Source organism: Aquarana catesbeiana, linkage group LG06, assembly GCF_042186555.1.
Source record: "Aquarana catesbeiana isolate 2022-GZ linkage group LG06, ASM4218655v1, whole genome shotgun sequence".
NCBI lineage: Eukaryota > Metazoa > Chordata > Amphibia > Anura > Ranidae > Aquarana > Aquarana catesbeiana.
The window spans coordinates 83013566-83029929 of NC_133329.1; the positions used below are offsets into that span (position 1 = coordinate 83013566).

At 42.5% G+C, this 16364-nt stretch overlaps 1 protein-coding gene across 2 annotated transcripts in view; it reads left to right on the forward strand.

Annotated features, from left to right (window-relative positions):
• The window catches only part of RGS11 (regulator of G protein signaling 11), a 266061-nt gene that overhangs the window by 130269 nt on the left and 119428 nt on the right, over positions 1 to 16364 (forward strand). For both annotated transcript variants that reach the window (XM_073636325.1, XM_073636326.1), the window contains exons 6-7: positions 129 to 187; positions 3766 to 3842. In XM_073636325.1, coding sequence (XP_073492426.1) covers positions 129 to 187; positions 3766 to 3842 — 136 coding nt within the window. The remainder of the gene's footprint in view (positions 1 to 128; positions 188 to 3765; positions 3843 to 16364) is intronic.

Below are 16364 nucleotides of genomic sequence, written 5' to 3' on the forward strand. Positions count from 1 at the left end.
ACAATTAAAATATATATTTTTAAGAGCATGCTTTTCTTTACAGCAGACCTACCTAAAACCTAGTAGCATAGACCTGTTTAGGCGTGTCTGTAATAATATATTTTCCCTATTGTGGTTTTATTCTTTAGCAATTTATCTGGCAAAGAAAAACATCAGAAAACAAGGAGATTTGGTGGAGTATGAGAAGGTGAGTTATTCATTTTTGCACACAATTTCTTGTATTGAATTAATGTTTGAAAACCATTTCCAAAAATCTTCCTCTTAATGCTGAACTCGTACACTTGCATTCCCTCCATGGTAACCTGGCAAATAAATGGTAATTCTGTTCAGCCACCTGTACAATCTAGGTAGCCCTGCCAGATAGCATGGGCAAGTTTTTAGGTCGGTTTACTTATTCAAAACAATGCACTCCCTGTGTGGCTATCTTATTACATCATTGGTTAAGGAGGGGGGGCTGAGTGAGGCTGAGTCATATACAGACCTCCCTCTTGTGGTTAATCTACAAATCTCTGCATGTAACCACTTGCCACCAAATCACGTACATGTGCGTGATTGTGTTCAAGTGGTTATACCAGGGTTGTGGCTGCAGCTGTCAGCCATACCCCCGGTATCAAAATTTTCAGCCGGGTATTTCCTACCCTATATAAGTGATCTGAGTGGCTGATTAGCCACTGGATCACTTTTAAGTGACACCCTCCCTTCCGCCACCCACCGGTGCCCGTACCTTGCTTTCAGCGCACCGGGGATCGGATCCGGCAGTTGCAACTAATGAGGATAGAGGTGGCTGGAGACCAGATCATCTCAGATCACCTTTATGGTCTAGGAGACCGGAAGCGACAAGCATTTTTGTGAAATGTAAACACTGCCATTTTTGGGGGGGTTGGGGGGGGTGTTAAGCATGAAATCATTATTATTATTATTATACAGGATTTATATAGCGCCAACAGTTTACGCAGCGCTTTACAATATAAAAGGGAGACAATACTGTTATAATACAATAAAATACAAGAGGATTAAGAGGGCCCTACATGGGAGGAGGAAATGAGAGAGCTTGAAAGCAGGAGGTCTTGAGAAGAGCGGAGAGGTCGATTTGGGTGATATTTGGAGACAAGATTAGTGATGTAGCTTGGGGCAGAGTTGTGTATGGCTTTGTATGTTGTAGTTAGTATTTTGAATTTAATTCGCTGGGTGATTGGGAGCCCATGTAGGGATTGGAGGAGAGGGTTGGCAGACACTGAGCGGTTGGTAAGGTGGATAAGTCTGGCAGCAGCATTCATGATAGACTGAAGAGGGGATAGCCTATGGAGAGGTAAGCCAATGAGAAGGGAGTTGCAATAGTCAAGGCGAGAGATAACAAGGGAGTGAATGAGGAGCTTGGTGGTTTCATTTGTTAAAAAGTGGCGAATTTTAGAGATGTTATGGAGGTGAATTTTACAAACTTTTGACAACGATTGGATTTGAGGCTGAAATGACAAGTCAGAGTCTAGGATTACACCTAGTACCCTGGCCTGAGGGGAGGGCCTGATGGTTGCATTGTTGATTTTGATGGAAAAGTCATGGAGGGGGGCACGGGTGGGGGGGAATATTAATAGCTCAGTTTTAGAAAGATTTAGTTTAAGAAAGTGGAGCGACATCCATGCTGATATGTCAGTTAGTAATGTGAGAGGAGACTGAAGGAGTGAGGTGAGGAGTAGACAGATAGATTTGGGTATCATCAGCGTGTAAGTGGTATTGAAAGCCATGGGCAGTTATTAAGTGACCAAGGGAGGAGGTGTAGATAGAGAAGAGAAGGGGTCCAAGAACCGAGCCTTGGGGGACCCCCACAGAAAGGGGCAATGGAGAGGAGGAGACAGAGTTGTAGGTGACACTGAAGGAGCGCTGTGATAAATAGGCAATGAACCAGGATAGAGCAGAATCTCGGAGGCCAAGGGAATGTAGTTTATTGAGGAGGAGCGGGTGGTCAACAGTATCAAAGGCCGCAGAGAGGTCAAGTAGTAGGAGTATGGAGTACTGGCTGTTGGTTTTAGCAGTTAGTAAATCGTTAGTGAGTTTTAGTAAGGCAGTTTCCGTGGAGTGCTGCGAGTGAAAGCCAGACTGTAAGGGTTCAAGAAGGTTATTTTCATTGAGGTAGGAGCTAAGACGGTTGTAGACTAAGCATTCTAGAAGTTTAGAGGTGAATGGGAGCAATGAGATGGGTCTTAAGTTGTTCGGGTCTGTAGGGTCCAGTGAAGGCTTTTTAAAAATGGGATCTGCGCATGTTTTAGAGGGGAGGGAAAGATGCCACTAGGTGAGGGAGAGATTGAAGAAATCATGTTTTTTTTTTTATGTCGTGCATTCAAGAAAGATCTGGGTTTCAGTCTTGCTATCACAAGTGATGTTTTCTTGTGATAGCAATAAAAGTGATAAAAAAAATTACAGTGTAAAAATAAAAAAGTAATAGAATACATAATTATATATATATATATATATATATATATATATATATATATACATATATATATATTTTTGTTAATTAAACTCACACAGATCGCGCACGCGTATGGAAACAGTGTTCACACCACACATGTGAGGTATCGCCTCAAATGTTATGGTGAGAGCAATAATTCTACCTCTAGACCTATTTTTTAACTCTAAACTGGTAGCCTGTAAAAATGTTTATGGAAATTTTTAAGTATCATAGTTTATTGCCATTCCGCATGCGTGCACAATTTGAAAGCATGACATGCTAGGTCTCTATTTACTCAAAGTGACATCATCTTTTATTTATTCTTACCAAAACATTATGTTATATATTGTATTTTTTTGCATTAAAATGTATTACAGTTCATTTTTTTTCAAAAAATTGCATTTGAAAATCCACTGCAAATACCATGTGACATTGCAACGACCACCATTGTATTCTCTAGGGCCTCTGCAAAAAAAACAAAAAAAAACAAAACAAATGTTTGGGGGTTCTAAGTAACTTTCTAGAAAAAAAAAAGATTTTTACATGTAAATAAAAAGTGTCGTGCCTGGTCTTCAAGTGGTTAATATGAGGGGTCTTCAAAAAGTCTCTGCAGTTATATTTTCGTTGGAAACCGTGAGGGCGGGAGGAGTAGTAATTGGTCGTGTCCGAGACTGTCATGTGACTAGTCTGTCTGGCAAGCCGGCTGACATTGCAGTTTAGTAAAAATGATGTATTTTGTTTTTGAAATTCTTAAAAAAAAGAAAAAAAAAAGTGCAGAAACTTTTTGAAGAACCCTACAATGATCATCAATGTACAATGATTAACATGGGAAAAAAAATGGAAATTACATCAAAAAATGATTTTAAGGTAAACACTGCTCTCTCTCCACAACAGCACATCATCGCCCTCCCTTTGCTCCTTCGACGCTCTGTTGAGCTGCCAAATGCAAAGAGAATTAATTACCTGGTACTTCTGGGTATGGAGAGCATGTGACCCACACCCCTTCTTCACATGTGACCGTGCTGGTGCTAACTGATTGGTCTCTCGGGCACCCAGTACTGTCACACAGTTTGAAGCCTTTACTGGACTTCCTGTCTTCAGTCCCAGCGGTCAAACAGAGCATCCGGGAAGTGAAGGGGAGGTGAGCATGTGCAAAGGGGAATATTGGGTGAACATGTCACTTTAATTAAATAAATTCTTGTCTGAATATCTGTGTGTGAGGTGACTACCTTTTGAGCTGTATTGTTTCCATTTTTTTTGTCATGTTTGTTTAGTAGATTGCTCCAAAAGACACCTATCAATTCTCTTTGTTTTAACAGGATAACTATAATCAGCTGCACAAAAGAATCAACCACACGTGGGACTTTGTGGTGATGCAAGCGCGAGAGCAACTCCGGTGAGTGATCCCCGTGTGACACTGACATTCTGGAGTTCACTCTTACCATTCTTTTTCATAATCCTTGCCCTGCAACATTAATTAAATTCAGTTATGTTGAATGCCTAGAAAGGATTGCCGCTTAAAGCATCAATCCACCAAAAGCAATGCCACAGCTGTAGGTGGAATCTAGTGGGATGTGTCACACCTCGGCTTCTTACACCTCTTGGGAACTCTAGTGGTGAGATCTCTCTGCTAGAAGTCCTAGTTCCTTAAATTTGGATCATCTCCACCACCTTGGAGATATGGATGTTCCCGCAAATATTATAGTTTTGAGACTGAGTTCTACCCATCTTTAAGTTGTAGAAATTTCCACTCACCTTATAGTTTGGGCATTCTCCTCCACTTTGGAATTGTGGGCATTCCAAATCACCTTGGATTTGTGTGCTTTCCCACCAGTCTTAAAGTTATGGGTGTCCCATCCCAACTTAGATTCAAGGGCATTCCAATACATCTTTTTTTTTTTAATCCAAAGAAAAAAGTTTTATTGAGTTTTATTGAGGTAAATACATACAGCTCAAGACATTACAACCAACCAAGTGAACTGCACGATAAACATTCCAATACATCTTAAAGGTGTGGGAATTCACACTAGATTTTGGTGCTTCTCTCCTAAGGAAGGAGGAATTACCATCCTCCTTCAAGAATTGGGTGTTCTAGCCCTACTTAGAAATTTAAGCATTCCTTCCTTAAAAGAGATTTTGGGGTTCCTGTCCTCTTTAGATGTTCCCAAACCTCTTGGAGAATTGGGGATCCTGCCATCCTTTAGAGATGTGGGTGTTCCCAGGACCCTAGAAAATGTAGGCGTTCCTGTCCCTTTAGAAATGTGAGTGTTCCCACCCTCTTAGAGATGTGGGTGCTCCAGTCCCCTTAGTGATTTTGGTGTTCCAGTCCACCTTAGGGATTTGGGTATTCCTGCCTCCCTTAGGGCTCATTTACACTTGCTTTAACTTTAATACACATTAAAGCCCCTACTCCTTCAGCATGCTTTTTTGATGTGTTTTTGATGCTTTTGATGATGCTTCATTTTTATTTTTTGAAGCTTTAATGAAGCTTGACAAATTCCCTGTGCGTGTTGATTTTCAATTTGTTTTAAAGGGGCCCAGTAGAACCCATTGGTACCCTCGTTCAGTAAAAATCCCCTACTTATTAGTACCCTCATTTGGCCGATCCCCAGCTCAGTACCAGCTCTGCTGATGACCCACTCAGTGGTAGTCCCCAACTCTGCTGATCCCCCACTCAGTAGTAACTCCCAGCTCTGCTGATCCCAACAAAGTAGAAACCCCCAGCTTTGCTGATCCTCTGGTTTGCTGTCCCTCCCCTCTCTCTGGTTCCCGCTTACTTCACGTTATATTACTCCCACGCTGTGCACCATGTGTAACATTGCTAGTTTATCCTGCTCTGGTCCAACAGCTTTGCTGATCCTCTGCTGCTCAATCCTCTTTCCAGTCCCCACTCACCTTCCTGCTGCTCCATGCTGCACACCACTCTCAGAATATATACACATGAACCGGAAGTGACTGTTGATGATATCTTTCTGGTTCTTGTGTTGTCTCCCAGTGCATCCTGGGATATCTCGTACCTTCAATACCTCCAAAACAAAGTGAAGCTAAAGATGAATAAAAGTCTCTCAAAAGCTGCAGGTGCTGTACGTGATCTTGCTCATAGACTTCTATGGAGGCTTTGAAGAAGCTTTGAAGCACCAAAAAAGTGACATGGGATATCATTTTTGAAGCAAAGCAAAGCAAACACAATGTGTGAACAGGACTGTAAGCTAACCAATTTATTTAGTGACCGAGGCTTTGATTGGCATTCAGAGCACTTTAAAAAAGCGTGCCCAATGCCACATTTTAAAGCAAGGTTAAACAAGCCCTTTGAGATTCTGGTGTTTTTGCCTGCTCTTACATTCTGCATGTTCTTATGCCCATTCTACTGCGACAACCATAGAATTCCTGCCCTGCAGTTGAACTTAAAATGAGGCAGGCATGCCGGTGATGCCGTTGACCTACTATGGCCACGTGGCCATCATTGGTCAATGACAATGTCCAAATATGGCCATGTGACCATATTAGGCCAATGATGTCACCAACAGCCCTATTCTTTTAAGTGCAGCTGCGGGGTAGGAAATTCCATGGCCACAGCTAATTGGGCTGGTGGCCTTCTATTACGTGATAGTTTCTCTACTTTATGAGCCACTTAAAGAGGTTGTAAACCTTCCTGTGTTAATTGTACCTATAGGTAAGCCTAGAAAAAGCCTTACCTATAGGTACTGTAAATATCTCCTAAACGTGCACTGTTTAGGAGATATAGCCTGTATACTGTGCCGATGATGTCATCGGCGCATGTGCTCTGAAGGAACGTCCGCCCGCACTATTTCTGCAGAAGTGTGTTCCGTGACTGGCGGCTCCCGCATGCAGGAGTGACGTCATGTGGTTCCGGCCAGTCACACAGCCAGAGTCCACGGCCCCAGAAGAAAGAGGGGCGAAGATGAATGCGGCCTGCAGTGGGGACGACGTGGGCTTTGTTTGCAGATAAGTGTCACATAATGTGCTAGTATGCGATGCATATTAGCACATTAAGCCTTAACTTTGCAGGGAAGGGGCAAAAAAAATAAAAAATGAGAGTTTATTCCCCTATAAATCCTTTTCCACCCATAACATATTCAATTTGCCAAAATTGGCATCCATGAAGGTCTTTGTTCAGGCACTTCCTGTTATGGTGTGACAGCTCTGTCCTTGTCTCCCAAATTGTGATTCTGCACTGTCACCCTGTCACATGGACTTCTGCTGAAGACTACGTACAAGAGACCATTTCCACATACATTGCACAAGCATGGTCCACTGTTATCACCATCAGAAAAACAGATAAGACAACAGTGATGTCACATATTCCCAAAAAAGTTGATAAATCCCAGAGAATTCACTTGTTATAGTTGCCCCAGAATTACCTCTCCTCGGCTTACAGGGCATGGCAATGACCATAGACGTACAATCTTCTTGTCTAAAGACATCTGAAGTAAAAACTGCCCATGCTGCCTACTGCAACCAATAATCATCTCAGTTTTGATTTCCCAGAGTAGCTTACAGAAGGAAAGGCAGAGACTAATGTCCATAAATCTCTATAAATTCCTCTAGTAACTCCCGGGCCACAGGCCTAAAATGATGCTTCAATTGACAATTTGAGGTTCACTGACTGTAAACGAGATCTGAGGTCTTAAAATGAGTACAGACAAGGCCACAGCTCTTCCTTGGCACATTAATTCGGCCTGTCAGGCCCAATCTGCCTCACATCATTGACAGTAAACTATTGTTATTTATTTCATATTGACTCACACCGAGTGCTAGGAGGGGAGGGGGGCCAAATCTGATATCTCCACGTTATGAGCAGAAGACGTCCAGTCATCATTAGCTCACAGTTTGTCATGTCAGGACTAATCCCCCTCTTACGTCTTTTCATAAAGCCCAGATTAGTTTTCGGCTGGAAAATGAAAAATTAATCTTATTCTGTAATATCAAAGCACACTGAGGGACATAAAATCACGGCCTTCTAGCTCAAGAGTAAGACATACAGCACTATGTGTGTCGATTTTGCATTTCTGCCCCTCCAAGAAGTTAATGCTGAGTGCCCAGGTGTCAGTCCTCCTCGGGATAAGAATTGTTTTTGGTGCTTAGTCCACAAAGAACTGTTCCCTTTTCTCATGGAAAAAAGGAAATTTCCAAAGAGCAATTGCAACATTTGCTAACACACAGGAAATATTTATTGCACACCCGCTCTGTGTTCAATTCCCTACTTACCATCAGGGATGAGCTCAGGCTTGTTTAGATATTAGTCTAAACCTACCTGAGTTGTCCCACCAGGAAGCCAATTATAAGCAGCCAAGGCATTCCCCCCAACAGCCGTTACATAGTTAGGTTGAAAAAAGTCCATCCAGTTCAACCCAAAAAGTATATATATTAAAATACAATCCCATATACACAATCCTTCTTCCACAGTTGATCCAGAGGAAGGCGAAAAACCCCAGCAAAGCATGTTCCAATTTGCTACAACAGGGAAAAAAATTCCTTCCTGATCCCCTGAGAGGCAATTGGATTTTCCCTGGATCAACTTTACCTATAAATGTTAGTATCCAGTTATATTCTGTACACCTGAGAAAGAATCCAGTCCTTTTTTTAAAGCAATCTATTGAGCTGACCAGAACCACCTCTGGAGGGAGTCTATTCCACATTTTCACAACTCTTACTGTGAAGAAACCTTTCAGTATTTGTAGATGAAATCTTTTTTCCTCTAGACCTAAAGAGTGCCCCCTTGTCCTCTGTGATGAGCTTAAAGTAAATAACTCAACACCAAGTTCACTATATGGACCACTTTTTTATTTTTACATGTTGATCATATCCCCCCTTAATCACCTCTTCCTCAAGACGGAATAGATTCAGTTGCTCTAATCTTTCCTCACAGCTGAGCTCCTCCATGCCTCTTATCAGTTTGGTTGCCCTTCTCTGCACTTTCTCCAGTTCCCTGATATCTTTTTTGAGAACTGGTGCCCAAAACTGAACTGCATATTCCAGATGAGGTCTTACTAATGATTTGTACCGGGGCAAAATGATCTCTCTCTCTCTCTCTGGAGTCCATACCTCTCCTAATACAAGAAAGGACTTTGCTCACTTTGGAAACCCCAGCTTGGCATTGCATGCTTTTATTGCGCTTATGATCTACCAAAACCCCCAGATCCTTCTCCACTATGGCTTCCCCCAGTTGTACTCCCCCTAGTATGTATGATGCATTTATATGCTTAGCCCCCAAGTGCATAACTTTACATTTATCAACATTAAACCTCATTTGCCACATAGTTGCCCAATTAGACAGTGCATTGAGGTCGGCTTGTAAATTGGAGACATCCTGTAAGGACGTTATTCCACTGCATAGCTTGGTGTCATCTGCAAAGACAGAAATGTTACTTTTAATCCCAGACCCTATATCATTTATAAAGATATTAAAAAGTAAATGTCCCAGCACTGAACCTTGAGGTACACCACTGATAACCTGGTGTGGTCCTCAACCCTGTCCTCAGGGCCCACTAACAGGCCAGGTTTGCAAGATAACTGAAATACATCACAGGTGATATCATTTGCTGCTCAGTGATTGCACTATTCTAGCCTTCATCTCCCCAAGGTAATACATAAAACCTGGCCTGTTAGTGGCCCCTGAGGACAGGGTTGATGACCACTGCCTTAGACCATTGAGAGTAAGAGTCATTAACCACCATGCGTGTACATGTTCCTTGTATACGCGTTGTGGGGCGTAGAATGCCTCCGCCGCTTGTGATTGGCTTCCCGGTGGGATAGTTCAGACGAGTTTGGACTAATATCTGAGCTCATCACTACTTAAAGTGTCACTTGTGGCACTTGTGCGACCTGAAAGTGACACGATTTTGCCACAACTTTGGCGTGATTTTGCAGCGACTTTGACGCAACATAAAGCAATGCCTGTGCAAACTTGAGGTCTATGGACCTCAAGTCGCATCAAAGTAGTGCAGGGACTACTTTGAAGTCGCTCAGATATGAACGGTACTCATTAGAAATCATGGGGTACGACTTGTCATGCCACTTTACAGTCCCAAGTCGCAGGACAAGTCGCACAGGGGCCTAAACCCACATAATAAAAAACTATTAATAAATGGTGCATTACATGCTGTTCATACACACTCATTTATTACAGGTACTTATATAGCGCTGTTAATCTACACAGCTCTTCATATATATTTTGTACATTTACATCAGTCCCTGCCCTCAAAGAGCTTACAATCTAATGGTCCCGAAACACACATACTAGGGCCAATTTAAACAACCTTTCAGCATGTCTTTGGATTGTGGATGGAAACCGGAATACCTAGAGGAAATCAGTGCAGGCGCAAGGAGAACATGCAAACTCCAGGTAGGTTGTGCTATGATTGTGATTTGAACTGACAACCCTAGTGCTGTTAGGTGAAAGCGCTAACCACTTAGCCACTGTGCTGCCCACTCATACACTATGGGATTTGTTTTCTATATTCTGCAAAAACCTGGTTGATCCTGCTGTCCTCTATCTCCCCCTTCTGTCCATGTCCCCAATGCAGTTGGTGATTTTGCAGAGCAGTGTTCTGCACACAGCTCTGCACATGCTCAGTTTTCATTGAGTTTCTATGCTGAGCATTTCCTCCCTGAGCAGCCCATGTGACTATAGAGTTACACATGTGGACGTATACACAGTGGTAAATGACAGCCCCCTCCCTCTTTCCCTCCTCCTCCATGCTCACTAACCAGTTAAACACATTATATATTAATATATTATGTTAAATGTAGATTGATGGAGGCTTTACCTCCCTGTTATTCTAAGACACAGGCTAGAGAGGCATGACACATTATGTGACTGGCAGAAATCCGCCCACACCATGTTATTACCAAAAAATAGAAACTATTTTATTTCAAATATATATTTTTATGACAATTTAAAACAGTTTATTGTTATTGATTATTTATTCCAAAAGCTGTTTTTTTAATTATTTTTTTTTATTTTGAACATGAAACCAGCAGCTGAGGACTAGAAGCTCCTCCTGCTTATGTTTCCCTGCAGACAGGCTGGAAAAGAGCCGGGTCATATGACAGCTGTATATAGATTAGGAAAAAGGTAGAAGGGAGAATGTAAAATAAACAGTGTGTTTAGTATCACTTTAACCCGTTGAAACCAGCTGGGTTCCCATTCTTCAGAGGACCTGCTGAGACAAGGTCCATCCAAGTACTAGGTAGGGCTTCCCTGAAAGGATGCCCCTATAGGAGGGGTAGAACCTGAGCATAAGGCCACATGCCCACCCCTCCAATATTTTCAGGTCAAGTCTGCAGACCTACACCCTACTAATCGGGAGTGAGTAAAGTGCCATGTGTTGTGCAAAAATAAATATCATCCCTACTCATCCCTACTTACCATAATTAAATGACTAAAGTCCAACTCCAGGATTCAGGCTCTCTTCTCCACCCTCCCTTTCTTTCTTTCATATATTGTATTATGGGGTGACAATGCTCTGTCCTTGCATCCCAACTTTTCTTCTGCATTGCCACCCTGTCATCCCAACTTACTAAGGAGACTAAAAGGGGTTGTTTCAACACAGATTGCATGCTTATGCCACCATCAGGAAACCAATCAACTTTAGGAAGTGCCACATAACCATTGCAGGAGTGCATGTAAACAGGAAGTGGTTGCAACAAGGCAGCAGTGGACTGGCAGTACTGAGGTTAGGGTTGCCACCTAATCCCTTTAAACCCGAACACATATGAATCAGATAGAATAAAAGAGGTTGCGCGCACAAATTAACATGATTTAACATAGCCCATAACTTCAGTTCTTGATATGCAGCACAGTGAGATCACACAAAATGAAGAAGTGCCCGACACCATATAAACTGCCTGCTTACCGAATAGCAAGCAATATAAAGCGTTTGGCTGTAACCCAGCTGTGGCCTTGACTGTAGGAACGGCTGCTGAACACACACAGGAGGCCTGGTACCGGATATGGTATTGGCAACCACTTGAGCGTCTCACTGGGTCTTGACCATACAGGGATGTATTCCAGATAGGCTCAATGGAAAACTGACCATAGTGTATTACTGTCTACTGGGTTTATTGAAGAACAAAAATATTGCACTTACATGAATAAATATAGCTTCGCGTTAAAAACAAGTGCCGTCCAGCAACACCCGTCCTCCTCACATACAGCGCGGTGACGTCATTGCGTGCCCTCCCAGACGCGTTTCGTCATAGGTGACGTTTTCCTTAAACGTAATTAGGTCCAGTAACCAGTGCATTCGGACTTGCTTGATGCCACCATGAGGAACTGAAGATATATATGCCAGGTTCAGTCTTTGGTCTTTTCCCAAAAAATAGGTTTCTGAATTATTATGTGGTAAAGGAGGGCTTTTGTTATTCTGAAGAAATCCTTGTGTGTTGTCACCTCATCCCTTTAAACCCGAACACATATGAATCACACAGGTTCTGAGGCTAATTTAATGCAGATAAGGCACAAAGTGAGTTTAATTACAACCTTAATCAGCCACAGAACCTGTGTAATTAATATGTGTTTGGGTTTAAAGGAATGAGGTGACAACCTTAACTGAGGTGCATACAAAGGATGATAAAAAGGGCAAAAATGTACTTTGTAAAAGCAAAATCATGTCACTTATTTATGATACATGGTGCTTTAGCACAGTAAAGGGTGCCTATAAAAACATGTGCATAGAAATTCGTTCAGTGAAAGGGTATGTACATTCTTTCTATGCTCCTGTGCCATTTGAAAGCTTCTCATTGATTTAAAATGGAAAATACAGCGTTTAGCCACTAGAAGCCGCTATAGAATGAATTTTCCATGATACTTAGAGCCACCTAGAGGCCAAATGCACTATTTTTTATTTAAAAATCAATGAAAAACATTTGACCAGCACTGGATATAGCCTAATGACATTGTTTGTTTTTGCCCCATTCACACAGAACGAATGGTATGTGCACGCTCACCAAATTGCTAATCATTTTTTAATAAATACACCCTTTGTGTAATTAATTTAGGGGTTAATGCAGACACATTGACACACCAGGGGTGATACAGTCAGACTAATCAAGCTTGTAAGCTGATTCATGCACATCCCTAAAGAAAATACAGGCAACGTAAAGCAATTACCCATGATGCACTGTGCTTTTATAGACACATTCCCTTCCTTTAAGAATGTTTTAAATCCCCATGAATAAGTAAAGTGTTTATTCGCTATACTTAATACAGAAGGCGCCCATAAAATATTCATGTAAATCCGCCATGAAAAATTCATAATAATGTGTAAGATTTCTGTGATTTTTGCTGCATGTGCACATCGAACCATATTTGTCCATACTTATTAAAGCAAGCCTTTTTACAGACGCACAAAAATATTTTGGTGAGTTTTTTTTTTTTTTCCTTCAATGAGGCATGTGAATTTAAAATGCAGCTCAGAACACAAGAAATAAAATACCTTATTTATTTTCCATTTGGAAGGCTAAAGATCCCTCTTCTTATTGAATTTGGTCTCATAACGTCGATTTAGCGCAGTTCCAAGTGAAATAGTATCAAACTTGGTTATTTATTTCAAAGGAAACTACAACATATATCCAAGCCTAAGAACAAAAATGTAATATACTGCACCAGTCCTTAGTATGGCGGATGTATTTGTTTTCCTTTTTCAGGCTTTTTCCTGTTATCCTGCCATTAGCACACTTCCTGTCTTAGAGTGACAACCCTCACTCACTGTACTGTATTTGTGGAGGAGCCGCGCTGTCACCCAAGGCTGTTCTGATTTGGAATGCTTACTCCTCCTGCTCTCTATTACCTAGCAGGGAGTTGTTTTGTAGTTCACAGAAGACAGCTGGGAAGGTTGATAATTTGGTCTGAGATTTCAGTTTGATCCACAGGAGGTTAAATACTTGGTCTCTGGCAGGATCAATTGGTATTTTTTGTATTTGCAGTAAATATACGTAGCTGGAAAACAGAAATCTATTGCAGCCGTCGTATCTAAGGACTCATTGGATTTCTGTCAGATCAACATGAATTTATTTGTACTTGCCGGGTCTTTAGAAGGAAAAAACATATGGTTTTCTTTTTAATGTTGTTAATATATATACAGTATCTCACAAAAGTGAGTACACCCCTCACATTGTTGTAAATATTTTATTATATCTTTTAATGTGACAACACTGAAGAAATAACACTTTGCTACAATGTAAAGTAGTGAGTGTACAGCTTGTATAACAGTGTAAATTTGCTGTCCCCGCAAAATAACTCAACAAACAGGCATTAATGTCTAAACCGCTGGCAACAAAAGTGAGTACACCCCTAAGTGAAAATGTCCAAATTGGACCCAAAGTGTCAATATTTTGTGTGGCCACCATCAGGGGCGTTGCTAGGTCTACAAACGATCTGGGGCTAGAGCCCATAGCAGCGTAGTAAAGAAAGTAAAGAAAGTCATATGCTTGGGCGAGCATACACATGTTTATACAGTAATATACGTGTGTGTGTATATATATCCACAGAGAGCCCCCCACTTACATCAGGGTCCCCAGAGAGCCCCCTTACATCAGGGTCCCCAGAGAGCCCCCCCTATATCAGGTTCCCCAGAGAGCCTCCACCTTACATCAGAATTTGCAGAGAGCCTCCCCCTTTCTTCAGGGTACCCAGAGGCCCCCCACTTACATCAGGGTTCCCAGAGAGCCCCTCTTACAATAGGGTCCCCAGAGAGCCTCTCCCTTGCATCAGGGTCCCCAGAGAGCCTCCCCTCCCCTTGGGGACCCCTGCAGAGACTCGGGGCTATTGGCCCCAGATTCGGGGCTATAGCCCCAAAAGCCACCCCCTAGCGACGCCCCTGGCCACCATTATTTTCCAGCACTGCCTTAACCCTCTTGGGCATGGAATTCACCAGAGCTTCACAGGTTGCCACTGGAGTCCTCTTCAACTCCTCCATGATGACATCACAGAGCTGGTGGATGTTAGAGACCTTGCGCTCCTCCACCCTCCGTTTGAGGATGCCCCACAGATGCTCAATAAAGTTTAGGTCTGGAGACATGCTTGGGCAGTCCATCACCTTTACCCTCAGCTTGTTTAGCAAGGCAGTGGTCATCTTGGAGGTGTGTTTGGGGTCGTTATCTTGTTGGAATACTGCCCTGCGGCCCATTCTCCCAAGGGAGGGGATCATGCTCTGCTTCAGTATGTCACAGTACATGTTGGCATTCATGGTTCCCTCAATGAACTGTAGCTCCCCATGCAGCCCCAGACCATGACACTCCCACCATCATGCTTTTTTTAAAAGGTATTTATTTATTTAGTTTTCACAATATAAGATACAAAGAAGAGACAACACATCACTGGCACGTAAGGCACTTAAGGGCATATAAGATCAGGTATCTACTAACATTCGATAAATGCATACAGCGTGCCGAAAAAAAAAAAAAACCCAACAACATTCATACACACACATTCATACTAGCACCACATACGACCCCCCATCAGCATCACAATCCCAGAGACCCCTAATTTGGCGGAGAGTTCCGTGCAACACATTATCTGGCCCATTTGTTGCCGTCCGTCAGATCAGTATTCCTAAGTTAAATTAGTGGAAGACACCTATTGAGTAAGCTGCGATGATAGGACATCCCCAAAGAAAGTCCTCAGAGACCTCAAACCATGGTTGCCATATTTTGGAGAATTTCTTAGGGCATGCCCTACTCTTATATATCAACTTAAATTTGGGTAGCACCCCATGAATAATACGAAAGAAGGCATGGGCTGAAACGGGGCCAGCATCCCTCCAATGCAATAAAATAGTTTTACGCGCATAAAATAACAGTATACGTAACAGAGTCCTAGCACGTGTACGAGGAACATAATCATTGAGAACCCCTAAAAGTCCAACTTCCAGGGTGTGAGGTATCGGCAGATGAAGCTTGTGTTCAAAAAAGCAAACAGATCCTCTCAGTAGGGCGAGAGTCCAGGGCAGTTCCAAAACATATGAAAAAAATTTGCAGCAATCAAGTCACATCTAGAGCAAGCAATATCCTGACCTAGTCCCATCCGAACCAGCTTAGCTGGTGTGTAGTGTAGATGATGTACAAACTTAACTTGGATCAACTGGTTATCAGTGCTGATTATATCCTGAAAGCATATCTCAGTAGCCTCCTCCCAATCCTTCTCAGAAAGCTCAGGCATTATCAACAGCCATTTGCGATGAGAGTTCTGGAAAGGATCGGCCCCCTCACCTGGAGGCGACCATAAAAGGTTGTCACCAGTTTGGAGATTTCTGAAAAGGACAAGAGGACCTCAAGAGAAGATTCCGTAAGCTTAATGCTCAATAACCCAAACTGCTCCCAAACGGCATGCCGTAGTAAGAGATATTTAAAAAAGAACTTATTTTCAATGCATGTTTATGTCTAAGTGTGTCAAAAGGCACTAAATATCCTCAACGATATAGGAAATTTGAGTAACCCCCAAACCGACCCCACCAGGGTGAATCCAGGTGACCAAAGAGCTCAGGGTGATTAGGATTCCTCCACAAGGGGGTCTGTGGCGACATACCCAGAGAGGCCTGTGTCATAATTTCCCCCCCTCCCTCCAAGCCACAAAACCAACATCAACAGGAGAGAAACTTGAGCCCCTGGATCTCCTTGACCTATGTAGCTCATCCCTGTGAGAGGTGGAAGGTCCAAAGAAGGCTGACAAAAGTGCAGTGGAGGGAGTCTGAGGGTCAGAGTGTCACCATGTACGTAGGTGAGTTGGGAGGCAATAAAGTAATTCCGCAAATTTGGGCATGTCAGACCTCCCACGGCCCTAGCCGCTTGCAATGAGGACTTGGCTATATGGGGCTGGCTACCATTCCAGAAAAAAAGAGGAGAGGGTAGATTCCACCTGTGTAAAAAAATTTTGGGGGGAGAAAAACTGGGACAG